The sequence below is a fragment of the Myodes glareolus genome, chromosome 26 (assembly GCF_982192425.1).
Source record: "Myodes glareolus chromosome 26, mMyoGla1.1, whole genome shotgun sequence".
Lineage (NCBI taxonomy): Eukaryota > Metazoa > Chordata > Mammalia > Rodentia > Cricetidae > Myodes > Myodes glareolus.
This window is the reverse complement of record NC_142051.1, coordinates 10234145-10261665: the sequence shown is the minus strand read 5'-3', so window position 1 is coordinate 10261665 and position 27521 is coordinate 10234145. Positions and strand designations below refer to the sequence as shown.

At 45.6% G+C, this 27521-nt stretch overlaps 1 protein-coding gene across 1 annotated transcript in view; it reads right to left on the bottom strand.

The window, feature by feature from the left end:
- Positions 1 to 584: 584 nt before the first annotated feature.
- Lrig3 (leucine rich repeats and immunoglobulin like domains 3) overlaps positions 585 to 27521 on the bottom strand; it is a 48945-nt gene continuing 22008 nt past the window's right edge. Inside the window, exons 4-19 of the mRNA XM_048418468.3 lie at positions 20574 to 20705; positions 19603 to 19746; positions 18442 to 18585; positions 17986 to 18129; positions 17449 to 17592; positions 16477 to 16557; positions 15310 to 15381; positions 13161 to 13232; positions 12513 to 12676; positions 8937 to 9257; positions 7415 to 7696; positions 5928 to 6380; positions 5085 to 5240; positions 3102 to 3245; positions 2497 to 2766; positions 585 to 1244 (exon numbers count right to left, since the gene is read on the bottom strand). Coding sequence (XP_048274425.3) covers positions 1000 to 1244; positions 2497 to 2766; positions 3102 to 3245; positions 5085 to 5240; positions 5928 to 6380; positions 7415 to 7696; positions 8937 to 9257; positions 12513 to 12676; positions 13161 to 13232; positions 15310 to 15381; positions 16477 to 16557; positions 17449 to 17592; positions 17986 to 18129; positions 18442 to 18585; positions 19603 to 19746; positions 20574 to 20705 — 2968 coding nt within the window. The 3' untranslated portion in view covers positions 585 to 999. The remainder of the gene's footprint in view (positions 1245 to 2496; positions 2767 to 3101; positions 3246 to 5084; positions 5241 to 5927; positions 6381 to 7414; positions 7697 to 8936; positions 9258 to 12512; positions 12677 to 13160; positions 13233 to 15309; positions 15382 to 16476; positions 16558 to 17448; positions 17593 to 17985; positions 18130 to 18441; positions 18586 to 19602; positions 19747 to 20573; positions 20706 to 27521) is intronic.

Here is a 27521-nt window from a genome sequence, read left to right as displayed (position 1 = left end):
CGGCAAAGTTAGTAAGATACGTTCATTTAAAAAAAATTGCTTCAAAATACTTTAGAGGCATGGTGCACGGTTGAACCAGCCACTGTGTGTACAGCAACCACAACCAGTGAAGATTAGTAAGGCGCCAAAGACTGGAGTAGCACCCCACAGCCACTGTGGACGGAAAACCAGCTTCGCCATGGAGCTTTCCACATCAGAGACAGGCGATCCAGAGCCATGGTGGACGGGAACTCCAGTGGCAGACATTAGGTACCGGGCCACAAAGGCATTGGCTTCATTAAGGAAATATGGATTATGGGGTCATTCGAGCTGCAGTTGTGACCAGATGGCAGCAACAGATCTCCTTCTGTTTGTGAGGCTAGGAACACCTTCTGATGACCGCGACTCATCCGGAGTGCACTTGGCTGTGACCCACGTGATGACACTTTGTTAACCATCCAGGGGGTGGGGTGAGCCGAATGGGCCCTTTGGCTGTACTTTAATATGCTAAATGTAACGTCGATTCATTTGCGATGTGATAATACAAATGAAACAGGTCTAAAATGCCTTGAAAACAATAAAATCTCTTATTGTATAAATGGGGCTTGGCACCAATCGACACATTTTATTAAATGTAATGTGCAAAATAGAATAAAGTGGCCTCTATTCAAAAAAAGGTGTAAGATGGGATTATTTAAAAGGCTTTAGTACTCATCCTCAATAAAAAGAAATCTGGCTTTATAAAAATACATAAAATGGACTTATACCATTAATTTACATAAGATATTTTTCATATAAAACAAAGTTATAAAATACTTTTTAAAATGCATTTTTATATGGAAGTTATTCCCGGTATAAATTTTTATAACGTTTTGTAATTTTGGTTCCTCTGTATAAATAAAGCATTTTTTTTTCCTTTTTAAACTTTGTAAGTCCATTTAGAAACATTGGATTCTGTCTCTTTTAAATAGGAGCCCAGATGAGGTAGCATGTGGAAGCTGTCTTTTGGTCCCTTCCGGTCTATGTGCCCAAGTCACAAGGCTGGCAGTCTGGAGTCCTGTACGGATCTAAGGTCTGTTGATCAGTACCCCTGTGATTAGCCTCCCGGAACTCGGTCCTTTCTTTCGCATCTTCCTCTGACTCAGAGTCCAACTCTGCAGAGGAAAGCTCTGTCACGTGAAAGGGCCTCGGCTGACAGTCTGGCGGCTTCCCAAAGCTCGAAAAGGCGTCCAGGTGAGGTCTCCTCAGAGGCTTTCCAAAGGTACCTACAAGAAAAGAAAATCCCATGAACACAGGGGTCCTTTCGCTAGTATGTAAATGAATGCCAAAAGGAGCCAGCATGTTTCCATTAACACGACTAAGCATTTCCCAGCATCCTATGCGGGAATCGGTGTGCGCTGTGAACACACAGTCTATAGAATGCCGCACAGAGCAACTGCACACCCGTGTCTTTCAAGCCACCAAACAAACATGTCCCAAACAAACATAAAAACATTTTTGTTTTCTCATGACCCTCAGCAACACTAACCACTAAATACTGAAGTTCCTGAAGCCTGTCAGTTGAAAAATGCCCTGGAGCGCTTGCCTGAGGATTTCTGAGCTCATGATTCTCCATGAAGGGTGATTGCATAATATGCAGCCAGTGTATTTGGACAGAATCTTGTCTTGCCCTTTCTTCAACTGTAGCAATAAACCAACCGATTAACTAAAATGCCTACCCTAGTTCTACAGAATATTCTTTCTTTCTTTCTTTCTTTCTTTCTTTCTTTCTTTCTTTCTTTTTTTCTTTCTTTCTTTCTTTTTTTTGTCTTCAGGAAGGTATAGAAATACTGGAAAAATGGATAAAATTTCTTAAACACTTAAGTAAAATGGCTTGGAATCTTTCCTTTAAAAACAAACCAAGAACACAAAAACACACCGCGGCAGGTTGAGGCTTGTTTCTCTGACTGCTTCACTCAGTAAAAACAGCAGCGTTCGCTCTCTGTTCGTCCCTCTAACTGGTCCTACACATGAGACCAAAAGATCTCACAATCTACCTGTGGGGCTCGCTCTTGTCTACCTGCACTGGTTTGCCCAACAGGCACTGCAGGCCTCTGCCGAAGATCATCTCAACTGTCTGAAGCTTGGCTAGGTAGGATGCTGCCTTCCCGGCTTCCACTGTGAGTTCAGTTAGAAGCCACCAGACGTACGAAACCACAACCATGCAGAGAATACAGCTCCACCCCTCAGGCTGCTGGGACTCAAAACCACTTTTTCCACATGGCTGACAAACTCAGCTCCTAAGTCATTCCCCAAACCCTTGTCTCCTCCGTGCCACACACAGCACAACCCAAAAAGCTCCTGGGGCTTAGGTACAGATTAAATACAGAACCACACACAATTCCCAGCCCTGACTGCAGTTTAGAAAGACCTGCAACTCGGAGGACATCACAGTCACATTAGGAATGAAACCATTGCCCAAAGCAAGATGAAGCTTGAATCAGAGAAGTAAGACAATCCGCAGCTTGATAGACATACCCATGAAAGAATTACTTGAAGTAACTGATCCTGGTTCCTGACTTGTACTAAACTCCAGAGAGGACTTGTTTAAACACAGAGGCTGAAGCGTGGGTCCCTCGTTCTGAGTGTACATGAAGGTCACGGGCTTTCGTGAGTGTGGCCACGGGATGCTACTGAGGTTCCGTTCACAGGGCTCCTCGGAGGGATGAGTGCATGGGAAGCAGTCCTTCTTCATGTAGCTGGTCTCATAGTGGTCCATTAGAGCTACCCTCGGGTCAGAACTGCATCCTTTTCAAGGTGGATCCACAACAGAAGGAGATACAGTTAGCACGTCAGGAAGAATACAGAAGAAGCAAGATGAGAATGCCTTACTGAGAAAAGGTACCAACTCGTGTGGCTAAACATAGATACGAATTATGGGTTAACTTAAGTTGTAAGAGTTAGTTAGTAATAAGCCTGAGCAATAGGCCAAACAGTTTATAATTACTATAAGCCTCTGTGTGTTTATTTGGGACTGAACAGCTGCGGGACTGGGTGGGCTGCGGGACTGGGTGGGAGAGAAACTTCCATCTACAGAAGTCTTTTCAGGAAACAGAGCTATATTCTAGTCAAGAAAACCATACCTGGAAGATAAACTTCAAATGGATCTGGGCCGTAAACATTCCCCTTCAAGTATACAGGGCCTGCAGAGCCCACAAATGGGCAGAGAAATGGGTCAGGGGCAGCGTCCACCTCGGCTTCACTGCTGTTGTCAATATGGCATGTCCCTTTAAGATACAAACCTCAGTCACTGAGCTGGTATTAAATGTCATTCAACAGTCGCTCTGGTTCTGCATTTTTCATATTTACAGAAGAAAATTTGGCTAGGATGTAGTAAGAAAGAGAAAGTACACGTATACATAGGAAATTTTTTTCCAGCTTCTTGAGGACCATGACGCTGAAATTGTAATGGTCCATTAAAGCTATTCTTGGATCTGGACTAAAAATGTTTTAAATTGGGATCCACCAATCAGGGCAGCTATAGTTAAGTCCTGATAAGCCATTGAGCTAAGTGAGCCAACCTTATTGCTAGCCCCATTTGGATTCTAATGGAAGCGGATCTATGTGTACAGTCATGGTTTGAACGCTCAGCACTACGGCCTTCTCTAAAATGTTCCAGATGACCAGACTCAATGACTACTAACCATAGTATCCTACCTAAATGCTGAGTCTAAAAACCAAGCCAAACCAAAACATCTCCCGGTAGAGTTCAATCAAACATATGGAACAATAAAACAGTTAGCAGTGGACAGAGCAGTCGGAGGATTACGGAGATGGTCTCAGAGTTGTCATGCATGATAAACAGTTAGCAGTGGACAGAGCAGTCCACTGTGAAGTGTTCGTCTCACTGGTGACTAAACTCTGAAGCTGAAAACAAGCAAGCTTCCTTCCCAATTACGCAGTCCGGTAGAGAGCAACTATAAATACTCAATAAAGGTGCATAATGAAAGAGAAAACGCTGAGAAAAGCCCCAGCAGGCTTTCACAGGGAGAGTCCTTGGCATGTGCCCAGCACTGTGTATGGCTTTTCCCAGTTTTCCTGTAAACCACCTATCTGGGAAGTGCTCCGATTGCCTGTGGACACCGGGAATGTGTCTGGGCTGAGATGCTCCTGCACCACGCTTCCGCCATCTTTAGTATCGGACACATAAGGCGCCCACAGTGGTGACATCAGCCTCCCCCATCGTCTTTAAGCCACCTGGCCTCTGTCACTACGCAAGAAACTCCAGCACAGGACACTAAGCACCAAGAGCATTCACAGTGCAAAGGAAAGAGGACATCATCGGATAAATTAAATCCGACCTCATTTGTCTAGCTTCTTTTACCATGAAAAAGTGTTTTTCAAGAATTTAACAAAAGAATAAAAAAAAAGTGTGTTTATGTGTGTGTGTACACGTGTGTGTGCACACAAGCTTGCACACTTGCACATAAAACAGCAGATACCCTGGAGCTGAAATTACGGTAGTTGTGAGCCACTGAGAAGCAAAGTCAAGCCCTCCAGAGGTGCAGTAAGAGCCATCTCTCTAGGCTCCAGACACTGGAATTCTGTGGGGACTTCCATGAATCTGTAGAGAGCTTCGGATAGCAATTTTCCTCAATCTTAATCCTTCCAATCCATGAGCGTGGGAGACCTTTTGGTTTTCTACTATTTTCTCCCTTTTCTTTGTTCTGTGTTTCAAAGTTTTATTTGTGCTGATCTTTCTCTTTATGTAGATTTGTTCCCTCAGAAGCTATAAAAGGGCACTCTTCCTACTCAGAATGGTCAATTCTTTCTCTGACGTTGAGTCTCTCTCTCTCATGAGTGCCTTCCCACAGTATCTAGTCTTTAAGAAAACTTTAATATCCACTCTGGAAAAACAGTAAGCGAAGGCGGGGGGGGGGGGGGAGGATAGGAAGAGGGGGAGGGAAGGGGAGAGGGAAGAGGATGGGGGGGGAGAACTGTAGTTTTGCTGGCAATCTTGGGCTAGGCCCTCATCACCGTCACCAATTTCTTCTGAAAATTACTGCTACATCCAGGACGTCCCCGTGACTTTAAAACAACCGTCCCTGGACATCTTAGACACTTACCAGCACTGTCATGTTGTGGTAAGAAAAATCCGCCTGAAGAAGTAAGAAACTGGTGGTGACTTCCGCTTTCCGAGGAGATGTATCCATCCTGTCTGTCAGCTAACGTTCCCTGAGATGAGAGATAACTAGGGATATCGGCCGGCAAGTTGGTCTCATCTGTAATCAAACAACAGCATCCATTAACAGCCTTGTCCCGGAGCTGCTGGCACTGGCAGGATACAGTATAGACTGGTCTGGTTTCTGTAACACCAGTTAAGGGACAATCTATTCTGGAAAAACCAGGAACAACCCATGGCTGCTTTTCAGCTCTGGGCCCGAGTTAATTTTCACTTTATTGCCCACGAAATACACCCCTGCCCAAATTTCAAAACCACATATTCCAAAGGTAATGAGTCAAAACCATAAACGGAGCCCTTGGATTGCTCTCTATCTCATCAGTAGCAGAGTGTGCAGGCAACCCTCATGACAAAAATCCTGCCGGGCTGTGCGCATGCGTACACAGAACACAAAGAGCCGCCACTAGAGGGTGAGCCAACTCGCGGTGGCTCCTGCCTCCCTGCTTGCGTCCACCCTGAAGAGGAGGGATTTCACTGAGCTTTGGGTTTTATCTCTCCGCCATCAGGATATCCCGATGAGGTTTTCGTAAAAAGATGAATCTCTGCGCATCGGCGTTATTTCAGGCTGGGCTGTCATTTTTAGCTACCGGCATTCCCGCAGCTCGCCGCACATGAGTCACCCTTGTGAGCCGGACTCAGACTGTGAGACACCTCCTCGAAGGGCCTGCCTACGAAACCACAAATCCACGTGACTCCCACAGCCCCGGCCAGGCTGCTGTTTACACACCTGTGTTAGTAATGCTGCAGTCTTCGTTCCTCCGCCGTGTGTGGTAGATGATGACCACCCACACGAGGGACGTGCCCACCACGCAGCAAACCACGGCTATGATCACGACGCCCACGGTGGCCCATCCGTCATCGTCGAAGGACGGGGCAGTCATGTGCGGGGAGTCGCAGGTAGGCGTGGGAATCACGCTCAGGCGCATGTTGCCTCTCTCGGTGCCGAGGGTGTTGGACATTTCACACGTGTACTTCCCGGCATCGCTGACGTCCGAGTCGACGATAATCAGCAGCTGATTGCCTGCCGCGAAAAAGTGCCTCTCGGTCACCACCAACCGGCTGTCATCTTTCGTCCAGTTCAGCCTGGGGGGTGGGCTCCCACCAGCGATGCACTGCAGGACGGCCGTCTCTCCCTTGGTGACAGTTCTGTCTAACAGAGGCCGCAGAAAGGATGGTGTCTCTGAAAGCACAAGGTTTGAGATTTCCTAGGTGAAAACCGGGTTCCATTTAAGAGCTCGCAGGGGAATTTATTCAAATCTTATACCCCTACAGCTCGTTGGACAGGTGTATTAAAGAGCCCCCAGTCAAGGCAACCCTGGATCTTATCACCCATCCCACCATGGAAATTTACGAGTTTTTACCTCACCCTCCCTCATAATGTTCCAAGGCTAGTAACTAGTGGAAGATAAAATATTTTTTAAACTAGAAAATTGGTTAAAAAAGAAAAATTAATTTCATGCACAAGGCTATTGATACGTTGACAAGAGCAAACACTCTTTAGAGATTTCCTTTGAATACTCGTAATTGTGTATTTGACATATATGTATCTGTGTGTGGGAAGGTGTGTGCTCCTGTAGAGGCCAGAGAGGGTAGGTTCCCTGGGGCTGGAGATAAAGGCAGGTGCAAACTGACACTGTGGGTGCTGGGAACCAAAGGCAGGTCGTCTGAAGCAGGACTCCATCCCTATGTTTACTTCTTTAAAATGAAGTTTCTCATGCCAGAGACCTTGAAAGGCCTTCCTCTGTTCCCTGACATCTTGGTAAGTTGCTATAGCTCTCCCAGAGACACAGTATGAACTATGAACGTGTTCCGAATCTGAGAAACACCTGTTTAGGTAGGTGGTAAGAACTGGGACTTCCACAGAGGCGCAGGAGATGAAGCAAAAGGGACAGGTCTTTCCCATCCATCTATAGACACTTTCTTACATACTTTTTACAACACTGAGCTGTCCAACGGTTGTGAATAATGCCTGCCTACAAAGAGAAGACTGGAGGCCGTACTTGGAGTGAAGCGGGCAGAGTCATCTCCCTGGTCCCAGGCCTGACTATGTAAAATGTCTCCTGGCTTCAAAGCTACCTCGAGGCTGTTCTTTGAAGACAGACCTCTCTGTGTCTTCATCTGCCTCGTCCCCCAGCTGCTTCTAACAAGATGGGTCTCTGGGTGAGCCGGGGCATTCGAGAGGAGCTCAGAGTCTTAGGAAAGGAGCTGCCTTACCTAGCACCGTCAGGGTGGCATTTGCAGAAACGCTGCCAGCGCTGTTCTGAGCCGTGCAGCTGTACACCCCAATGTCCTCGATCTTCACGTCCACTATGAAGAAGACTTCGTCCTCAGGCATCACGTGCATTCGCCTCTCCCGGGCAGCGGGGAAGTCCGTGCCTCCATCCTTCTGCCAGGCTATCTGTGGGGCCGGGTGTCCCATGGCAGCACATTCCAGGCGGGCCATGGCCCCGGCGCGGATGGTGAGGTCCATGGGAGTCTTGGTGAAGGAAGGCAACACTGAAATCACAAAAGCCATGCAGTTGACGCCAGCGTTCCAAGGGTTGTCTGTACTGCCCCACTTCTGGGTACTCAAGGAGATAGGAGACTTAGGTAAGGCAGGGTTTGTACTCTAAGACAGAGACGCTAAACTTGACCTGGGCTTGTTCCAGGCTACACAGGCTCAGGTGGGAAAGAGTCGGAATGACACTCAGGTCATAGGATCTTCGGATGGAAGATCCTCCCGGCATTCTCTGGCCACATTTTAGCTTTCTCAAAAATTAAGTGTAAGATCTTGGGCAACTCAGTCAATCTCTCTGCGCTGTGACTTCATCTATTCTTCCCCAGTCCTGCAGGAACTAACACTTGGTGACTGCGTCCCATTCTACACTTCCAGTTCTCCTGTGTGCCGGGCCTTAGCAAGGGCCTGCTCAACGAACTCATCGTCTACCAGGCAGACATTAACAGTTAAAACGATAAAGTGGAGAGCATCCAAAACACAGTCTTAGAGCTGCAGAACTGTCTGCCTGCCATGCAAATGATGCTACAGCACTGCTGCTTACTCACGGTGGCCACCATGGATGCATTTACGGAGCGCTACCCAAACTCCAAGGCTGCCAACACACACATTATCTTGTTTATGGGTCACGGCATTTCTAAGAAGTGGCACTTGGCATCTCTTTATATTTTATTCTATTTTATTTTTATGTGCATTAGTGTTTTACCTGTGTTTGTGTGTGTGTGTGTGTATGTGTGAGGGTGTCAAAACCCCTGGAACCAGAGTTACAGACAGTCGTGAGCTGCCACGTGGGTGCTAGGAATTGAACCCTGGTCTTTTGAAAGAGCAGAGCAAACAGTGCTCATAAGCACTGAGCCATCCATCTTTCCAGCTTCCATCTCTAGTTGGAAGATGCAGGTACAAAGGTAAGACACTTGGTGAGAGTCATAACTATATATCAGGAGTGACAGAATTCGCACCCAGAGCTTTTAAAGGCAGCATGCTGTGTGGCCCCACATATCACCGTGCCCCAGAGGGAGGAAAAGGATCTGGTTCATCCTGCCATATCCAGAGAGGCAAATCCAATAAATCATTGCTTTAGATATGAATAATAAAGAATAGGGATTTTTTTTTAGGTAGGTGGGAAAGCATGAGAAAAAAAGCAGGGGTTTGTGGGGGAGAGAGAGGGGAAGGGGGGCAGACAGATACTGTAGCTGTTACTATATGGTATCTTTCAACACTAGAGGAAAGTGAATCACGCACTGTTTACTGTGAGCTTGGCTTTGACGGAGTATGATGACCCGAAGTGGTTGGAGATGATGCACTGGTACTTCCCCTCACTGGCGAAGGCCACACTGTGCAGCCTCAGGATGGTGGTGTACTCCATCACCTCGCCTCCCTGGGCCCGGAGGTGAGCATAGTTCTCCATTTCAGCGTCCTGAAGCAGTTCATTGTCTTTTTTCCAAGCGAAAGTCATCGGGGAGTCACTGCTGCTGGCAGCTGAGCAGGTAAAACTCACGTTGGAGCCTTTTATTGCTGACTGCGTTTCTGGTTGAACCGTGATCTGGGGTTTGGGGAAATCATCTGTTTAAAATGGAGAAGGAGGAAACAAAATGATGTGAGGGGCCTCAGAGTCCACCACCGCTCGAATGCCAACAACGGGAAACAAAGCAGAGGGCAGCTCAGGGGTGACCCCAAGCCTGTGTTTTACAGACACATCGGCAATCCCAGGAATGAGCGACAACGCGGGAGCAGGCTCAGAGGTAACGTGCCCGAGTTCAGTGGAGTAGAAGGCGCCGTCATTTTCTAACTGAGAGAAGTGGTACCTTGAAACGGTCGTAGAAGTTTATGCCACATGTCTGGTATTTCGTATACGTATAAGCAGAGAGTTTAAGAAGGCACAAGGGAAATCAGACCATATTTAAAACCTAGAGATGCAGGGGTAAGGCTGGCCGACAGCAATTAGGTGATTGTTTTAAAAGAGCCCATGGAGAGGATTTGCGATGTTCCCAGTACAAGGAAATGATTTAAGTTTGAGGTGATGGATCTACTGGGTAGCAGCTGAATCTGCTCATAGGACGTCTTTGTGTACCAAACTGCCACAGTGCACTCGTACACAAGGATAATTACCATAATTACCATATTAGTTACCATTCAATGAAAGAATTTTTTTTTTAAGGAAGAAAAAAACGCAGTTTTAAAACTTCGAGGCTCATAGATGATCTTTGAACGTTATTCTCAGCATCTACAGTCTTTTGCTCAGGCCTCTCCATCCAAAAGAGCAACGAAACCATAAGCAAGCAAACATCCGTGAATCATCAAGATGGTAACAAGCAGCTGGAGAGACCTGGCTGCTCTTGCAGAGGACCTGGGGTTTGTTCCCAGCACCACAGCGCTCAGCTCATAACTGCCTCTACCTACGATTCTGATTCCGCGCCTGGCCCTCTGGGCACCTGCGTAGGCCCGATGCAGGGACAGACAAATCGGCAGACAAACCGGCAGACGCATATGTAAGTAAACTAAGAAAAGACCGTAATGAACAAAAAGAAAACAAACCCGAACAGCCCAAAATAAATCAAGCCATCGAAAAAGCATGCGCGAGCTAGCGCGCTGGCTGGGGCCTGAAGCGGGGCAGCCCATCAATCACGCTGCCGCACAGCCTGTCGGGTTACATTATAATTAGATCTGGGCAACTCCCCATTCTAGGCAGTTATTTTTAGTTCTCTGTTACTTTTTGGAAGAGTTACCTTTTTTGAACTTCAGTTTCTCAGAGATGGCCTAAATAAACCCTGAAGGAAGCTACCAAATCTCTGTAAAATGGCTGATCTGAAAACACAAGTTTGGGGCCGTGAACGGAAGCAGAGTGCTTCCCTGACCACGGCTTGGCTGTCCGCTCCCAACCCTACGCCTGTGAGCTGTTAAATAGGTCAGTTGCTTCTGTGTGATTTTTCTGAAATTTCCATCCCATAAATCAATGTTCGGATTCACAATGGGGAAGGAAAAGAAAGAGACAAACACGGCAGACAATGCATATGGGGTTGTCTCACAGATCCGGGGTTCGTACATCCGGGCCAGAGAACTGCGAGATAAAGACTACAGAGAAAGAGTGAGAGGCCCTTGTGGATGATCGTCAAAAGCTTATTTGGTTCCAAAACCTACATCAGAAGTTTTATTTTTAAAAATTGCTGGCACCATTACATTTTGCAACCTGATATATATATATCAGGCAAAGCAGTATATAGTCAGATTTTAAATGATGCCAGGATAAAATGTGGATCTATAGTTTCTTCTCACACATGCTTAAATTCGAGCAAATTCTGATTTTGTGTTTTATACAAGCATTTATTTTTGTAAATGTTTCCAAGGCAGCCTAGAGTAAAGAACAGTCTATTATCTATGACAGAAAACTGTATCAGAGATGGAAACTTTATTTTATTTTATTTTATTTTAACCACAGTCTGTTCCTAACTAGCCACAGGAATTCTGGGTAAGACGACTTCAAATACTGAGATTTTTGGTTGCTAAGACAATGGACCTTAAAACGATTTACAATAAATTCAAACTTGCCCTTCCTCCTGACGCTTTACCTGCCAACAGTTGATGTCTCAGCAGCCGTAATTCCTTTGCTACTCAGGTTTCTTTCCTACAAGGCTCTCAACAAACCCCAGAGTTAAAGGAGCAGAAAGCAAATGGCACAAATGTGCCGCAAGTCCCACCATCTTGGATGGAAGAGGAGCTTAATGCCGGCCTTGCCCCTTCCTGAGAGCGGTAGGCAGTTACAGCTGCGGAGGGAGGGGACAGTCGTACAGTTATAGTACATTGCACGTTCACAAATAAATAACGGACCCAACCATGCGCATATAGACAATGCTTACTAAACACGGTGGGTCACCAAAGAGGACGTGGAAGTAGGAGTTGGATGCTGGAAAAAGGGGATTTGGTGGGAGGGGACAAAGGGCTGGCAAAGGCCAACTGTGAGGAAATATTTACATACACATACATATATACAAATACATATATATACATATTTGTGAAAATACATGCATGAATTAGTGAAAATAATTTTTTAAAACAGAACTCTATTTTTTTTTTTTTAAAAAAAAGGGGGTAAACGGCAGCTAGGGTGCTTTCAGGTTCTCCAGATTGGCAGCTCAGAGCTACGAACCCACCTACTTAGGAAGCTGGACTGTGGAGTGAGTTCCAAGCTACCCTAAACAACTCAGTGAGACCCCATCTCAAAAATTATAACCAAACAGAACGGCGAGGAGAGAGAAGCTGGATATCCTGTTCAGTGGAGGAGCTCCTGCCCAGGACACAAGGCCCAGTTAGGATCTCCATGAACAGACAGACGAATGCAGCTCCCAGACTCCGGGACCATCTTTGAAAGCCCATACGAGAAACTACAATTTTCTCCCAGGCCTCTAAAACTGATAGCAGCAAAATCAATAGAGTAAAGCGTCCCTGTAACATCACCACAGACAGCCGCTGGTACGCCATTTACAGAACCAGAGTCAAAGCCAGGAAGATGCCTCCTCAGCTGGGCACAAAGGAAGAGTGGGGGAAGCAGAGCAGGAGAGAACACGGGGCCAACTCTCAGCTCCTTTGAGATCTGACTTCATCCTTGCCGCCAAACCACCCTGATGCTAAACCAAATAAGAGGACGCGCTGGCAAACTCTACCAATGTCTGGAAAACGCTAACAGGCAGCAAACTCTAGATCCACTTCGCATACCTCGGAAAATTACTATGAAGAGCACACGCATCTCATCAAGCGCATTGTTTGGACAAATGAGCGGGAAAGGGGGAATTAATAAAAATCAAGGACGGCACTTTTACTCACCACACACAAAGCCATCTGGGCTGACGGTAAAAATGCTTCTCCCCTTCAGCAGCTGAGGGTGGGCACAACTGGCATTTATGAAGCTCTGAAAGTTATTCTCCACCACCCACTGTGGGAGCCATTTTAGCTGGCAATCACACAGAAGGCTGGATGTATTTAAATGCCTGAGGAGAGGAATTACATTCAATTTGTTTGGTATGAAATGCAGATTTCTACAAGTAAGTCAAACTTAAATAAATACTAACCAAGTGAGGAATTTGGAAACCGAATGCATGATGTTGTAAATATCCTATAGTCTACCTTAAAATGCAAGAAATGAGCTAGCAGGGCCTCTGGTTTCTCTTGTTCTTATTGTCCTAGTGAGGCAGAAGTGCTCATATGTCAAAATTCCTAACTAATACAAAATGAGAACTATATTTAGGAACCATACTATATATGGTCCCACAGATTTAAGCTGCAAATTCAAAACAGAGAGAAAAAGAAATTCCAATTGCAACCAAGGGAACAAACAGCCCACTTCCCTTGTTTCTGGTATAAACATCAATAATGTCAAGAATGCGCTAGACGCTCTTTTTCTGATGACATATCACATGACAGCTCCCCTTCGGGGCGTGACTTGAAACCGGAGAAGGAAAAGGGAAAACTTACAGTTGCTGAAGTCTCTTCATTTGGGAAAATGCGTTGCTTTGCAGAGACATGATGGCGTTGTCACTCAGGTCCCTGGAAAACAGCCAAATCCAACACAGCAGGGTGAACTACGGCAGGGCGTGTCCTTCGGGAATGGCCACACCCCACTGCCCACCGCACTCAAAGGGGAAACTCTCAGGGTGGACATCTGTAGCTGGCCACACCCCACCGCCCACCCACTCGACGAGAAAACACTCCCCGTTCGTTGGCATGTGCCAATGAGACCACTGCAGCGGAGTCTCTCAGAAAGCTGACCAAGGCGCCCAGAGATGGGTTCAGTCACTGGGGCGAGAGGGTCATTCCTGATGCCAATCCCAGAGTGCTGACTCCTCAAGGGCGCTGGCTGATCTGCCTGCTGTTTAGTTCTCATTATTCAAATTTGCTATTAATGAAGTGCACAATCTAATGCTCCATGATGACGCGTTTTAAAAACATCTTTCGTAGGCCACTTTCTGTGATGTGTGTTTGGCTATACATTAATGCAGGTATTCCTAAAGCAACCCAGAGAAAGATGGCTCTCCTACATAGCCTGGCATGAAGGGGGATTACTGAGTTCATTATTTCCTACTCCAGCCTAATTCTGTCACAATAACTCTCCACGGCAAAAGCAGCGAAGTTCACATGAGAACTCAATAAAGCAATAGGTTCCAGGAGTTAGCATCCATAAAACGAGAGGATGCTCGTGTTGACTTTATTTTTAACTGGTACTTTAAAGCAGTTAGAGCTAAACTACCAGCCACAATGGTTACTTCCTTTGTCTTTTTTTTTTCACAATTCATAACATATAAGAGGGATTTTGAATGAGCAAGTAGACTAGAAAACAAAGAAGGAAGGTGCTAGACTTGGGCAGGGCAAGAGTCTGGGAGACTCAGCGAAGGTCAAAGAAAATTGAAGCAGAGGGTAATACTCTGCTGATCCACTAATTCCACTTTCCCAGAAACGGAACGGGCCAGCTGACAAACGCTTTGGCTAGTTTTCCTTTGAAAAGAATCTGTTTCAATAACGGCAATCTTGGCTTGACATGGCAGTGCTCAGTGGTGCAGACTCATTCTGCCATTTCCAACTGCATTGCTGTCGGGGGAGCTGGCAATGCACGTCTCTCTTAAAACAACCGGTAAGGTTGTGAAAGCCCACAAGGCAGCCGGCAGACTAACACCCAAAGACACAGCCCTGGTGAGGTACAGCCCAGACGTGCGTCTAAATGATAACATTATCCAAGTTAGCATGTAGGAAAAGTTTTGGCTACAAGCATTCCTCAACAGAGCAAGCACTCCAAACTACACTGTGATCTGAAATTGAAATGTGAGGCTAACACTAACAGTTGGCTGGGTCAGTTTTCATAACTTAAGCAATACTCCCCAGAGTTAGCATCTTCTTTAGCAACTGAAAAACCCTCCACCCTGAATCTCATTTCATCAATGTGTGCCAAAGGTTCCCGAGATGGGGCACGGATTGAGTGGTCAAGGGCCAAAGGGATTTAGGGTCTTTCTGAAGTCAGAAAAAGCTGGATCTGTGTTTTCCTAGCACTTCCCAACTGACGTGTGGAGAGCAAAAGATGGTAACAGAGAGGGCTGGCTTGCACATTTTATAGCCAGCAACAGCAGCAGCAACAGCGAAGGCTCTCATGACACAGTCACCCACTCTCAAACCTCCAGCACGTCCCTCTCAGGAACATCTTTTTGATCTTTAATATTCAAGTGATCTTAACTGTTAGACACAATCCATGAATCTTCAGGAATTTCATTTAACGTTTTAAAAGCTACTGAACAGTATTTTTACAAGTATTAAATGGAGCAATAAATACTTATATATCTGGCAAAATGACCAGACTATGATAAGTGCCCAATATATGTTAGATTGTTTTAGATTACAGATGTCACTGCTTAAAGATGGATGGGCATGATAAGGACAGCGAGGGTCTTAAGTGGAAAGAAAACAAACAGGTATGAAGATGAAGGAAGCAAGACTGACAGATGACAGGGAGATGTGGAAATGTGTTTTACAGGACAGGAGGATGCAGTCGGCAAAGGCTATTCGCTTCACGTTTCAGGAGTCATAAACAGAGAGCATCTGGGACCACCCTTAGGGGAACTCAGTTCCAGCTACTTACAGATGTTCCAGCGCGTCCAAACCCGTGAAAGCCTTCTTGGTAATAGATCGAATGCGGTTTCCCTGGAGCATTCTGGAGTGGGGGAAGAGGTACAGTCACATTGCAGTAAATTTTGAAAATGCCACTTAAGGACCAGAACTCTTAGAAAAAGGACTATTCTCATTTGCAAACAAAACTATTTTCGTCAAGGAAAGAACGTAACTTGAAATACTGGATCCCTGATCTCATATTCAGTAACATGATTTAACATGAGTTCAAAGCATTCGACAGACAGGAGCTTGAATGGAAACGCCCCCACGGGCTCATATCCCCAGTTGGCAGCGCTGTTTGTGAAGGTCATAGAACTTTTAGGATATGATGGAAGAAGTACATCACTGGGGGCAGCCTTGGAGGGTTGCTAGCACGCCCCCCTTACCAGTTTACTCTGTGGCAGAGATGTGGTCTCTCTGCTTCCCACTGCTGCTGCTGCCATGCCTTCCCTACCAGCATGGACACCTAGCTGAGCTGTCTAGAACCATAAGCCAGAGCAAACTCTTAAGATGCTTTTGGTCATGGTATTTTACCACAGCAACAGAAGGATAACCAACACACCCCACAAACACATATGCCAAACAAATAAGGTCCTCTGGGGGTCACACTGCTCCACAGTGTAGCTTGCTCCCCTCTTCTCTCTGGATACCCTCCATCACCAACAGAAAACAGAGAACAGTCTACAAGACCATTTCGTGGCTGAATATAAAGTGTTTGCGTCCCTTCTGGACCCTGATGCAGTGTGACTGATACAGAGAACAGACTGCTTCATTTGAGAACTCATGGCTACAGCACACTGTTGGGGGCTTCTAAATGTTGGCGTAAACACAGGCCCTTCAACACGGTGATCATTCCTAATGGGTAATGGTCAAAATAAAATTCAAGCTCTTATCTAGATATCAACATGAATTAGCCAATTCCAGGATTCAAATTTCTTCCTTTCATCTAAGAAAGAAAAGCTAATTAATATACACACATCATGGGCAATAGCGTGCACTTGGGGGGAGGACCAAGGGTGTAACCAGATGACATATCTACTTCTGATGACTCTATGATGTCAGCTTATGGATCTGACTTTAATTATGACAATAATTTTAAGTCATAGAGGAGGCTAATTAAGAGGCAAATTATACTCACAGCTGCCTCAGTTTGTCCAGCCCAGAAAAGGCTCCATTCATGTCTTCAATGGTCCATGAAATCTCATTATTCTTCAGGTCCCTAAGAAAACACAGTGCTCTCCTTAGACATACTTCTCAGAAGCTTCGGATCACCATCCAGGTGGTGTGCCCAAAGACCTGCTAATCGCCCTCCAGCTCCGCCCACGTCAGAGTAAGGAACTCAATTCTCCAAGGCACCTCTCACATCCTGAATGCTGCATTCAACATTTAAAAAACTGTCCCCAAACAAAGACAGCCACCCCAGCCCTGTTAAATGTTCTATCAAGACGGCTAAACCCTGAAGTCCTGAACAACTTGAAAAATACATTAAATCTTAAAGCCAATCCCATCACACAGACATGTGGCAAACTGTGCGGTGCATCTTTCCACTCTAAGGGTTCAGACGGACCATGGTACAGGTTTGTAAAGAGTGCAAAACCCGAAGCCCAGTGCACAACATTCAATTAACGCTGGAGAGATTTTTCAAATGTTCAGCGAAATCAACACTTTTCTTTCTCTTAGGACAGAAATCAGGTTGTAGGTAACCAGAAGAGCCAACATTCACCTTCCCTCAAGGCCTTTCCTATAACCTATTATCTTTTTAATTTATTTATTTATTTTGCCCTGGGCTATTTTTAATCTATGATTTATGAAGAAAAAAATTGGTGGAGTTAAAATTGTTTCTTCCTTTAGCAGTTCTGGGCTTCCTTGTGGTCCTGCGAAGGGAAGCTGCAATCACCAGACTGTCTGATCAGGGTCCTTTCTAATCCCTTTAAGAAACACACATGAATGAAATGGACCTATTCTAATCAAACTGCTCTGGGAAAGATTAAGACCCCACAGTCGAGGCTGCACACATTTCCTCAGCAACAAAGGAAATCTGCTGGGAGAAAAGTGGGCACATTTAGGAACCAATTAGGTTCGTGTACCAAGAGCAAAATGTGTAACTTACAAAGTCTTTAAACTGGAAAGTCCCCGGAAGGCACAATCAGCAATGTAGCTGACTTTGTTGTTCCCAATGTGAAGGGTATTTAGGAGGCTTAGGCCAAGGAAACTGGAATCGTCTAGCCTCGATAAGTGGTTGGAAGTTAGGTCCCTGCAAAGAACAAGAACAACAAACAGCGTTTTTCTTTCCATTCAACACAATAATCTGCTTTCTAAAAGATAAGTAAGAAATGCAACTATAATATCCTGCTTTAACACTCGGCCCTGACAGTATCCAGGTAGACGTTACTTCTCATCTCAGCAATTAAAATTAAATAAAAAGTCCATGAAACAATGACTGCTTTCGTCAATGTGCCACAGAGCTGAACAGAGCCGAACTGGCTTCAACTTAGTCACAACCAAATGTAGTGACAACACAGGGCACCTAGGAGCGTCGCCGTCGCCTGGGAAACTTGGTTATGAAAATTTCAGAGATCAGCGGTAAGAACTCCTCCTCCAGAATGAGCTCTGCTCTCGAACCCACGGAGAACAAAAGGGAACTTACAGCTCGCTGAGCTTCTGGCAGAACTCCCAGGCATCTGCGCTGATCCTGCTGATGGCGTTCTGGCTCAGATGAAGCTCCCGCAGCGTCAGCAGGCCGTAGAGCCAGCCTTTGGTGATCTCTGTGAGGTTGTTATGGTCTAGTTGCCTATACACATACAATGAGAACCAGAGACAGGATCCGGAGTTCATAATCTAGTCTGGACATGCATGGCTGGCTGCAGCCCATGATGTATCCCTAACATGCCTAGATAGTTGGCTTCAATATAGAAAGACAACGGCACAAGATTTATGCACTTCTGAATTCTCAGATCGTCTGAGACACAGCTGAGTAACCAACTATAGCTGTGATCGCATAGCATAAGAACTGAATGTGGGTTTTGGGGTAAGAGCTACCCGGGGTCTACTGAGCACTTTAGGGCCGTTCCATCTGAGTGGGAACGTGATAACCCACACTTACAGGATTTCCATGTTGCTCAGCCCCCAGAAAGCTCCATCCATAAGCTTTGTTACTCCGTTTCTTTGCATTTTCAGAGACTTCAGTGCCCCAAGCCCTTGGAATGTGAGTCCATCCACGTTCTTAATCTTATTTCGGCTCAGCTCACTGCATTGGATGATACAATGAAGCAGTTAGTTCATGTGACAAGAAAATTCTAGAGGTAGTAATAAAATGTGTCACATACTACAATGTATTTTACCCGATCAGTGCTAAACTAACAGAATGCTTTTAAATTTCCCAGACTTTTCATATTTTTTTTCCAATTTATTACAGAAGGGTAAATATCTGTGTCAAATATATTTGGTATATGTCTGGAATGATACAGGAAGTACATCACAGTTTCATTTCTAAAGTGTTGTCTACTAAGGGTAGCAGCAAATGAATTAGTATTCATCTTTTGTTGCTGCAGAATTAAGAGTGATAACCATCCCAGGAGGTCTACAAAGGAGCGGCACAGAAATCCTGCTCCATACTTATGCAAAGTTGGTTACTGCCATTCCCAATTAGTTTTCAGTTTGCTACTTCCCTGCAGGCTGCAGCCCTCTATTTCTGCTGAACACTGGAACCACCTAGGGAGCTTTAAAAGTCCCCGAAGCTCAAATTGCAACCCCCAGAGGTTTTAGTATAATTGGTCTAGGGTGAAGCCTGGGCACTAGGGTTTTGAAAAGCTCCCCAAGTCTCTGTAATGCGCAGCCAAGGCTGAAAGTGCCATTGCGGGACCCTGTTCACAAGCCATTCCACCGTTCTTAACAAGACGGTTCTTTACAGCCATTTAGGCTATCAAAGCATCCCAGAGTTGTCGGTATTATTCTCCTAAACCACAGCTATTGAGAGACCCTGTGGTTTCCCCAGTTCCACAATGGCACCTTTGTGAAGGGAGCGCTCAGCCAGCGCACTGCTTGCTCCTTCAGCAACTGTCTGACGTGTCTAGTCAGGCAGCGGCTGGCGTGAGGCAATCGGGAAGGCTTTGCCCAATCTGGAGATTCTACCGCTCTCACCATGAAAGGGGAAGGCAGTTACCTGCTCACCCCTAAACTTCCCCTGCCAGGCTGTGGGATCAGAACATGGACACCAAAAGTGTCGCGGTGAGGGCATGACATGCCAGAGGTTTCGTTCACTTACAGGTGGTGTAGCTGGGGCAGTTTAAACATCTTGGGGGGGATCGCTGTTATTCGATTCCTGTTCAGCTTCAGCACCTGGAGCGTGCTCGCCAAATTGTCAAAATAGCCCGGTTCCATGGATATCACTCGGTTGCTATTGATATACCTGTGGAGAGTGTGAAGGTCAGATGTTTGCTCAGGTTTCTTTGGGAAGGTCAAATGTGTTCAGTCTCCCCACTGTAAATGCTTTCTAGAGAACCTGACCATCAGCTGTTAACACGGAGGTCCCTGTAAACAAATTAAAGTTTATACATATGGACTGGGATATGGCCCACCGGCAAAGTCCTCACCTGCTAGGTATGAAGAAGCCCTGGGTTCCATGAATATAAAACACCGTAGCTTTAATATAAAATGCCCACTGCAGACGCATGCATTGGAAAGCTTATTCTCCAGCACTTGGGACTCTTCTAGAAGATTGTAAAAATGTTGGGGGTGGGGCCTAGATCACAGAGGGCGGGATTTGGGGTCTCATGATCTGGCCTGACTTCCTGCCCATGCTGTGACAGCGCTGCCTACCACTTCTCCCATCATGCCTTCCCTGCCATGAAAGACTCTACCCTCAAACTGTCAGTCAAATTAAGTCCCTCCCTCCCTTAAACAGGTTCTTGTCAGGAATTGAGTACAGCAGCCAGTAAAGTAACTAGTATACACATACTGACGGGACAGTCTGAGAGCTTCAAGGACCACAAATACTTGTTACCGATACAGAGAAACTTTGTATGGAATTATTATTAATAAAATGCAACAAGACTGTAGTTTGGGGCATTTTTTTTAATTTCAATACCTATTTAGGCTTATTGTCAATTTCAAGCCAATAAGAAAGCTACATTTTAATTGAACAACAGTCCAATGGAGTTTGCTGTATCTTAGCGTCTACCCCCATCATAACAGTATGTTCACTGAGGGTGAAAGGCTTTGGTGACTTCTACTCACAGATACTTGAGTTGTAAGGGTGGAAATGCAGCTCTCAGTTCTGAAATATTGTTGTTGCTTAGGTCCAAGGCCTCGAGGGTCTGAAATGGCTCCAGCTGCTCAGGAAGGATTTCATCAATGCTGTTCCCAGCCCTGCAATTAAAACATAGCCGGGTAACAGGTCAACGGCACAAACCAACGGGAGAAGAGTGTTACCTCTTCCTGACTTCTTCTTCAGGAGTATGAAAAGCTGGTTGAGCTAAACAGTACTTCTCAAAGACAAACAGCAACCCTATGGCCACGTATTCTCTGAGTTCATACTGACTATATGAAGAACTGTATCACGCAAACCTCTAAGCACAGCATAGCTGGTTACCGTGCATTTAAACGCAACTGACTGATCTTTCAGATTATTTTTCTAATTCTTTCTATTTTATTAGATAGTAAATGAAACATCTATCCCCGAGTGGGCATACAAACCCCAATGCCCTCATTCCTCACCCCAATATATATACACACATACTATATAATATATATATATATATGTTTTATATATGTATATATAAAATATGGTTTTCTTCCCCATTCTTTATATATATATATAATGTAATATACACATATATTCAAATTTACTGCATTTATTACTATTAGTGGAAGAGGCTACACATGTGGAGATCAGAAGAGAACTTGTGGAGTCAAGTTTCCCCTTCCACTTTGATGTTTCCACAGCATCAGGGGACTGCAGTCAGCTGGGGAGAATAGCACAGCAGGTGCATTTGCCTTTAGAGCCACCCAGTCAGCCGTATTTCTCCCTGATTCCTAATCTGATTCTTTATGGAATTCTTTGCCTTACTGCACGGTACCAGTCAACTTCCAATACGCATCAACTTGTAGCTGCTCTAGTGCCTGACTGTAAAGACCACCTGTTTTTACAGCGAGTTACTAAGTTGTCAGAGACTTCCACACCCAAGGACAGCTGCTGGGCTTTTTGTGCTACAAATGTATCCTAGAAGAGCCAACAGCCTGAACAGTCTCTAAACACAGGTATATTAAGACATGCTTGATATTACCAGTCCTCAATAATAGACCAAAGTAGACCACAATGGTAGCCACTGGCTACAAACAAGTCATTAAATATAATGCAAGTGCGCACATACACACACACACACACAGACACACACAGACACACACACCAACGCACAACCTACAGCACCCACACATAAGTGAGTGTTACTGAGCATGGGACAGACATCTAGTGCCAGAATTCAGGGGGCAGAGGCAGAAGTAATGGGTCAGCCTCGCCTATACAAAAAGGCTGTCTCAAACAAAAAGAAGTGTTTCTTCATTACGGGACCCCTATTTCAAGAGCTAGTGTGCCTGACAGCATCAAATGAGATAGAACATTCCCACCATTTTTCTATTACATTTCAAATGGGGAAAGCGCAGGGGGTGCCCAGTCACGCTCTTACAAATGGACATAGGTACTACAGCTTCCAAGGGAAATCTTAGCACTAAGTGACCATCAGTTAGAAGGCAGGAGTGAACTGAATATGCAGGCCAGCTCCACTGTCACACAAGTTCAGGTAACATGGACTTTTTAGACCATCACTTAGCAAGGGGAAAACAACATGTTAAAGAAACCAGAAACAGTCGTAATGTGGGTTTCTCCTTACAACCCAAAGAACAGCCAGACGACCCGAGTATTGCACACAGGACTCTGCATGTTATACAAACCTCACCCTGTAGTTCTACAGTTGGCAGTAACTCTTTCCAAGGAAATAAGAAAATATATCTCATATGGATGTTCTCCTTAGTGGGAAAATAGCCCTCATGTGTGCTACATCACTTACCAAAAGCTAGGCTTTTGTAGTACTTTGGGTTTATTAAGCTTTGATTAATAACTCAGAGACATCTCTCCATCCTGCATCTCTTCTATGGGCTCCCAAATTCTACACTGCATGACATCCCGACATCCTACACTGCATCACATCCTAACATCCTACACTGCATCACATCCTGACATCCTACACTGCATCACATCCCAACATCCTACACATCATCACATCCTGACATCCTAACATTCACACCAATGCATGACATCCCGACATCCTACACTGCATGACATCCCGACATCCTACACTGCATCACATCCCAACATCCTACACTGCATCACATCCTAACTTGCACACCATTGCATCACATCCTAACATCCTACACTGCATGACATCCTGACATCCTACACTGCATCACATCCCAACATCCTACACTGCATCACATCCTGACATCCTAACATTCACACCAATGCATGACATCCCGACATCCTACACTGCATCACATCCCGACATCCTACACTGCATCACATCCCAACATCCTACACTGCATCACATCCTAACTTGCACACCATTGCATCACATCCTAACATCCTACACTGCATGACATCCTGACATCCTACACTGCATCACACCCTAACATGCACACCATTGTATCACATCCTGACATCCTACACTGCGTCACATCCCGACATCCTACACTGCATCACATCCCGACATCCTACACTGCATCACATCCTAACATGCCCACCACTGCATCACATCCTAACAGGTACACATACTGCAAACCCCTCTGGGGCAGGACTTTGTGTTCATGCCACTGTGCTGGAATGCAATGAAACCAGAAATAATGGTGAGCACACGTTTCATACGTTATGCTGTTGAACGATCAAATAAATTCTCTCACAAATATAATAGGTAATCTAAAGTTGGGAAACTAGGACGTTCGTATAACCAGTCCAACCACTTCTGAATCACCTCACACAGTAAGTCTGAGTTGGACCCCAAACAATCCCAGCTTTCTTTTCCAGAACACAGAGCATCCGATGTGTTTTGGCAATTTCTCACTGCACATGTTCCTGCAGAAAGAGCTGCTGCTTCTTACCTTGACAAAAACAAAAACACCAACCAAACAACAACAACAAAAAACCTCTTAACTTCTGTTTTCTAACTGGTGTGGAAATCCAACTGGCCCCCTGACCCATCATCACAGGCGTAGCCAGGGCCCCTTTCAGTTTCCTCTCCCAGACAGACCAGGCCTCCGGGGATCCGTGTGTTCAGAGCCCACTGCAGTCGGAAGGCTTGACTTCCTGATGCTGCAAAGGCCAGGTGCTGCCTTCCTCACAACAAACAAGGAGGAGGGACCTGCACAGACACAGGCTCCAAACACCACACCAACGACCTTCTCAAGCTACGGTTCAAACCCTTACTCTGCTCTTTTTAAGGACTCTAGGGTGCTGTCTGTTTGATCTCTAAGACCGAATCATCGGAGACTGTAACTCCACCAAAAGCCATGCTGCACGGGGTAACAGGCTCACAAGGCACAGCATACCTTCAAAGCTGAGATCATAGTAAGTCTGAAAGAAAAAAAAAAGAAATAGCAGTCCTACATACAAGTCACAAATTACAAAGACCCTTGGATCCCCCATAAAGCCTTACAGACTTTGTTTAGAGTCAAGTCAGCCATGACCTCTGGTTTTGACCGTTTCCCGCATCTGGGTTTTCCACATCTGGATTTGCCACAGTACAAACTCCTTGATCTAGCTGTGAGGTACAGGCTAACACAAGTGTGACAATTAGTCAATTTCTACGTCCCGGAGATGGAAGCAGTCCAAGGCAAGCCAAGAGGCCTTAGGGTCAGGGTATAGGGAATGAACAAAACCACAATTTGGAGGACAGAAATTTTCTCTTAAATACATAGCCAATGTTTCTAGCATCAGGATGTCCATCCCCCACGTGCCCAGCAGCCCTCAAGTGCCCAGACTCACCCTGTCTCACATCTCTCTTCAAGTCTGCACCGAGTTTGGGCCCATGCTGTCTGGGGTTAGACTACCTAGACTTAAATGGTATTTCCCAACAACAAAAGGAGAACAAAAGCTGTAGTGTTTACTTTCGTTATTATAACCTTTTTTTTGGTAATAAACGGAGCAAATTAGTTTTTTTGAGGTAGGGAAAGGGAGGCCCACAGGTGTCTATCATGTTGGTCAAACAAGGCTGCAAGTCAGATAACCAGCCATACAATCTTTGGTTTATATATTCATTTGTTTATAAGGTAATTATGAACAAGGTATTAAAACTGCCAATTACTTGAGTGACGAATAAAATTTTCCTTGCAGTAAAAGTGTGAGTCCAGCCAAAGCCAGCAATTTCCTGAACTGCACAGCTCCGAAATTGCAGTGTGAAAGTGCTCCGCTCTGGATGGAGCGTGCACACTGCGGTCTTTGTCGGCCTCAATGCCCAGCACAAAAATCCCTCTCAGCCACCAGGATAATAGCCCCTGTATCACAAAAATTTAAATCTGCCCTAATGGAACTGAATCAAATCCAAATTCGGGTTTCTTATTACCTTAGACTAACTGGCAAATTACCACCTGATAGGTACCAGTTTAAAACAAAAACAAACAAATAAAAAAAAAAACTTGCTTTATATCATGAAAGAGGGTTTTAAAAAGAAAGAGCGAAATAACTATATTTTTAAAAAAGCGAAAAGAAAATCTCCCACAACACTCAAAATAAATGTGTTTCAGTGATTGGGCCCTAAACAGCCACTTGGAGAGGACAAAGGTTCAATTCTGCCTCAGTTTTAGCTTTTCTCCAAATATGGAGAGATGCCAAAATTCATCAACACATCCAAAAGCACCACAGCTGATCATACTGGGGCAGAATGTGGACAGTTTTGATTAAAAACAAATTCCTTATCCATCGTTGAAGTTACATGTACATGGCACCTTTCCATTGCCCCAAATCATATGGCCCGGAGGGTGTTTAAGTCCTGCACAAACCCATTAGGGAGTAGGGATATTTGCTCTTCTGGGTGTTGATGGCACAGAGAGTTCCATGGTCACAATCCTCACTGAGGTGACTTATAATTAGTCCCTTCAAGACAAACAGACCTTCAGGGCACGACTGGCGGGGAACATAAGACAGTTGCTTCCTTCTAGCTTCCAAAGAAGCCACAGGAAAAACAGCCGCCCCAGGTATTTCAACCCTGGCTTCTAAGGTCCATAAATAATGGCTTCATTTTGTTGCCAATGCCGTCTTCCAGCCATCTTTGCCAAATGCCATAAAATGTAGAGGCAAACATGGCTTACCATTTTTCTCGATGACATTTATTCTAAGAATGCTGGAGAGAAACCTAGCCATGAACAAGAAGATCAAGATGCCCTCAAGTCTAGCAAGGAAAACAATAGAAAGAGGTCAGTGGCAGGGTGATGCTGAGAAGGAAGGAAGGGACAGACGTGAAAGTACTAGGATCAGACACTTCCTGGGCGCTGGGAAGAGCACAGAAACACCAGCAGAATCTACCAAAAAAGTCTCTGCTAAGACCCGAGGATGCAGTTAGCCTGGCAAGTGGGAGAACAGGCCAGTGATGCTGCAAGCAGAAGCAGAGGAACAAACCAGAGGCTCAAATGAGACAGAAGAAAGCACAGCATCTTCTCAAGGTAATGGAAGTGTGAGTGGCTCACTGGGATGGAGCATTCACAGCTACAGAGAGGTTGATGCTCAAGAGTGAATTAGCTGGGGACGAAAGAGTCGATTGCCAGGCGAAGAGCACTTGCTAGTCTTCCAGAGGACCTGAGCTCAGATCCCAGCACCTCACCGGATGGCTCAGTTACCTGTAACTGGAGGTCCATGGAAGCCAACATGCCATCCTGGCCTCTGAGGACACCTGCACACACGTGACAAACATACACACATACACATAAATAAAAAATAATAAATCTTAAAACAAAGAAAGAGTAAGGTAGCTGAGACGACTGTAGGTAATGTCAGGCCCTGGGAGCTATGTTAGGCAATGGCTCTCCCATTGGGATTGCTGGTGGGGACAGACCAGAGGTTTCTTAGTGACAAGATGACACAAGGGACGCTCTGGCAGGGCAGGAACTGGTAGAGACAAGCTGAAAGGCAGGCAAGAGCGGATGCACGGCACCACGTGTGAGGCTTCTAAGTCAATGAAGGGGAAAGAGGGTGGTATTCTGGTGTCATGACAATGACCTGCTTAGACATTACGTTTGGAGGGTCATCCACCATGCTTCTTCTGGCTTCCGGAGCACAGCCAAGGCTTTGTCCCCACTGCACATGGGTCCAGGTCCCCTGCTCTGCAGCTCTGGCCTTGGGACCAGGTTCAACTCTAGAGGAGTCTCCCTTCACTCTGTTACTTCTGTGTTTTGTACTGGATGTGAGGTACTCTCTAAGACGTGGGCCCCTCTCTTGCTTGGCAGGTATGAAGTATCACAGATTAAAAACAACCAATACCAGCGCTTCAATGGGTTGGTAGCTTCTCAGAAAATGGTTGAGTACACTATCTCCACACATTAGGAATCCTCTCCTTTGATGGGACTTTGGGAGCAGCAGCGTTGCCTGGGAACCTGGGGGAATCACTCGGAGCACAGTACAGCTGGTGAGGCTCGAAGGGCCACTTGCCACGGTGGTGACAGCTTCTCCTTCCGACTCCCTGTGATCTCCACCAGGCCCAGCGTCTCAAACGTTCTTGTGCACTGCTCAGTGGATTTAGATGGTGATCACTTCGTTCCAAGGTGAGGAGAGGGGCTTACGAAGTGGACCAGTCTCGTCGGCAAGGAGCAGGAACAGCAGGTTTTTTCCACGCTGAAATCACTGAACCAATCAAGCCCTGGCTCCGTGAAGAGTAAGGAACATCTGCCAATAGTTTCGACTGTGGCCTACCTATTGCGCCAGATAAAAGGCAGCTCACGGCTCTGCAGGCGCGATGTGTAAGGGCATGCCGTTCTGGCTACTATGTACAGAAGCCACTCTCCCTTCGAGAGCACGGGAAACCATGCTTTCGATACTGTAGTTCCCTCTCTCTTTGGAATGTTTCACCCCACTTATATCCCTCCAGTTCTGTTCTTCTGGGTCACTAACAACAGCTGAATCTGTGGTCATTCCATTCCAAAACTCCA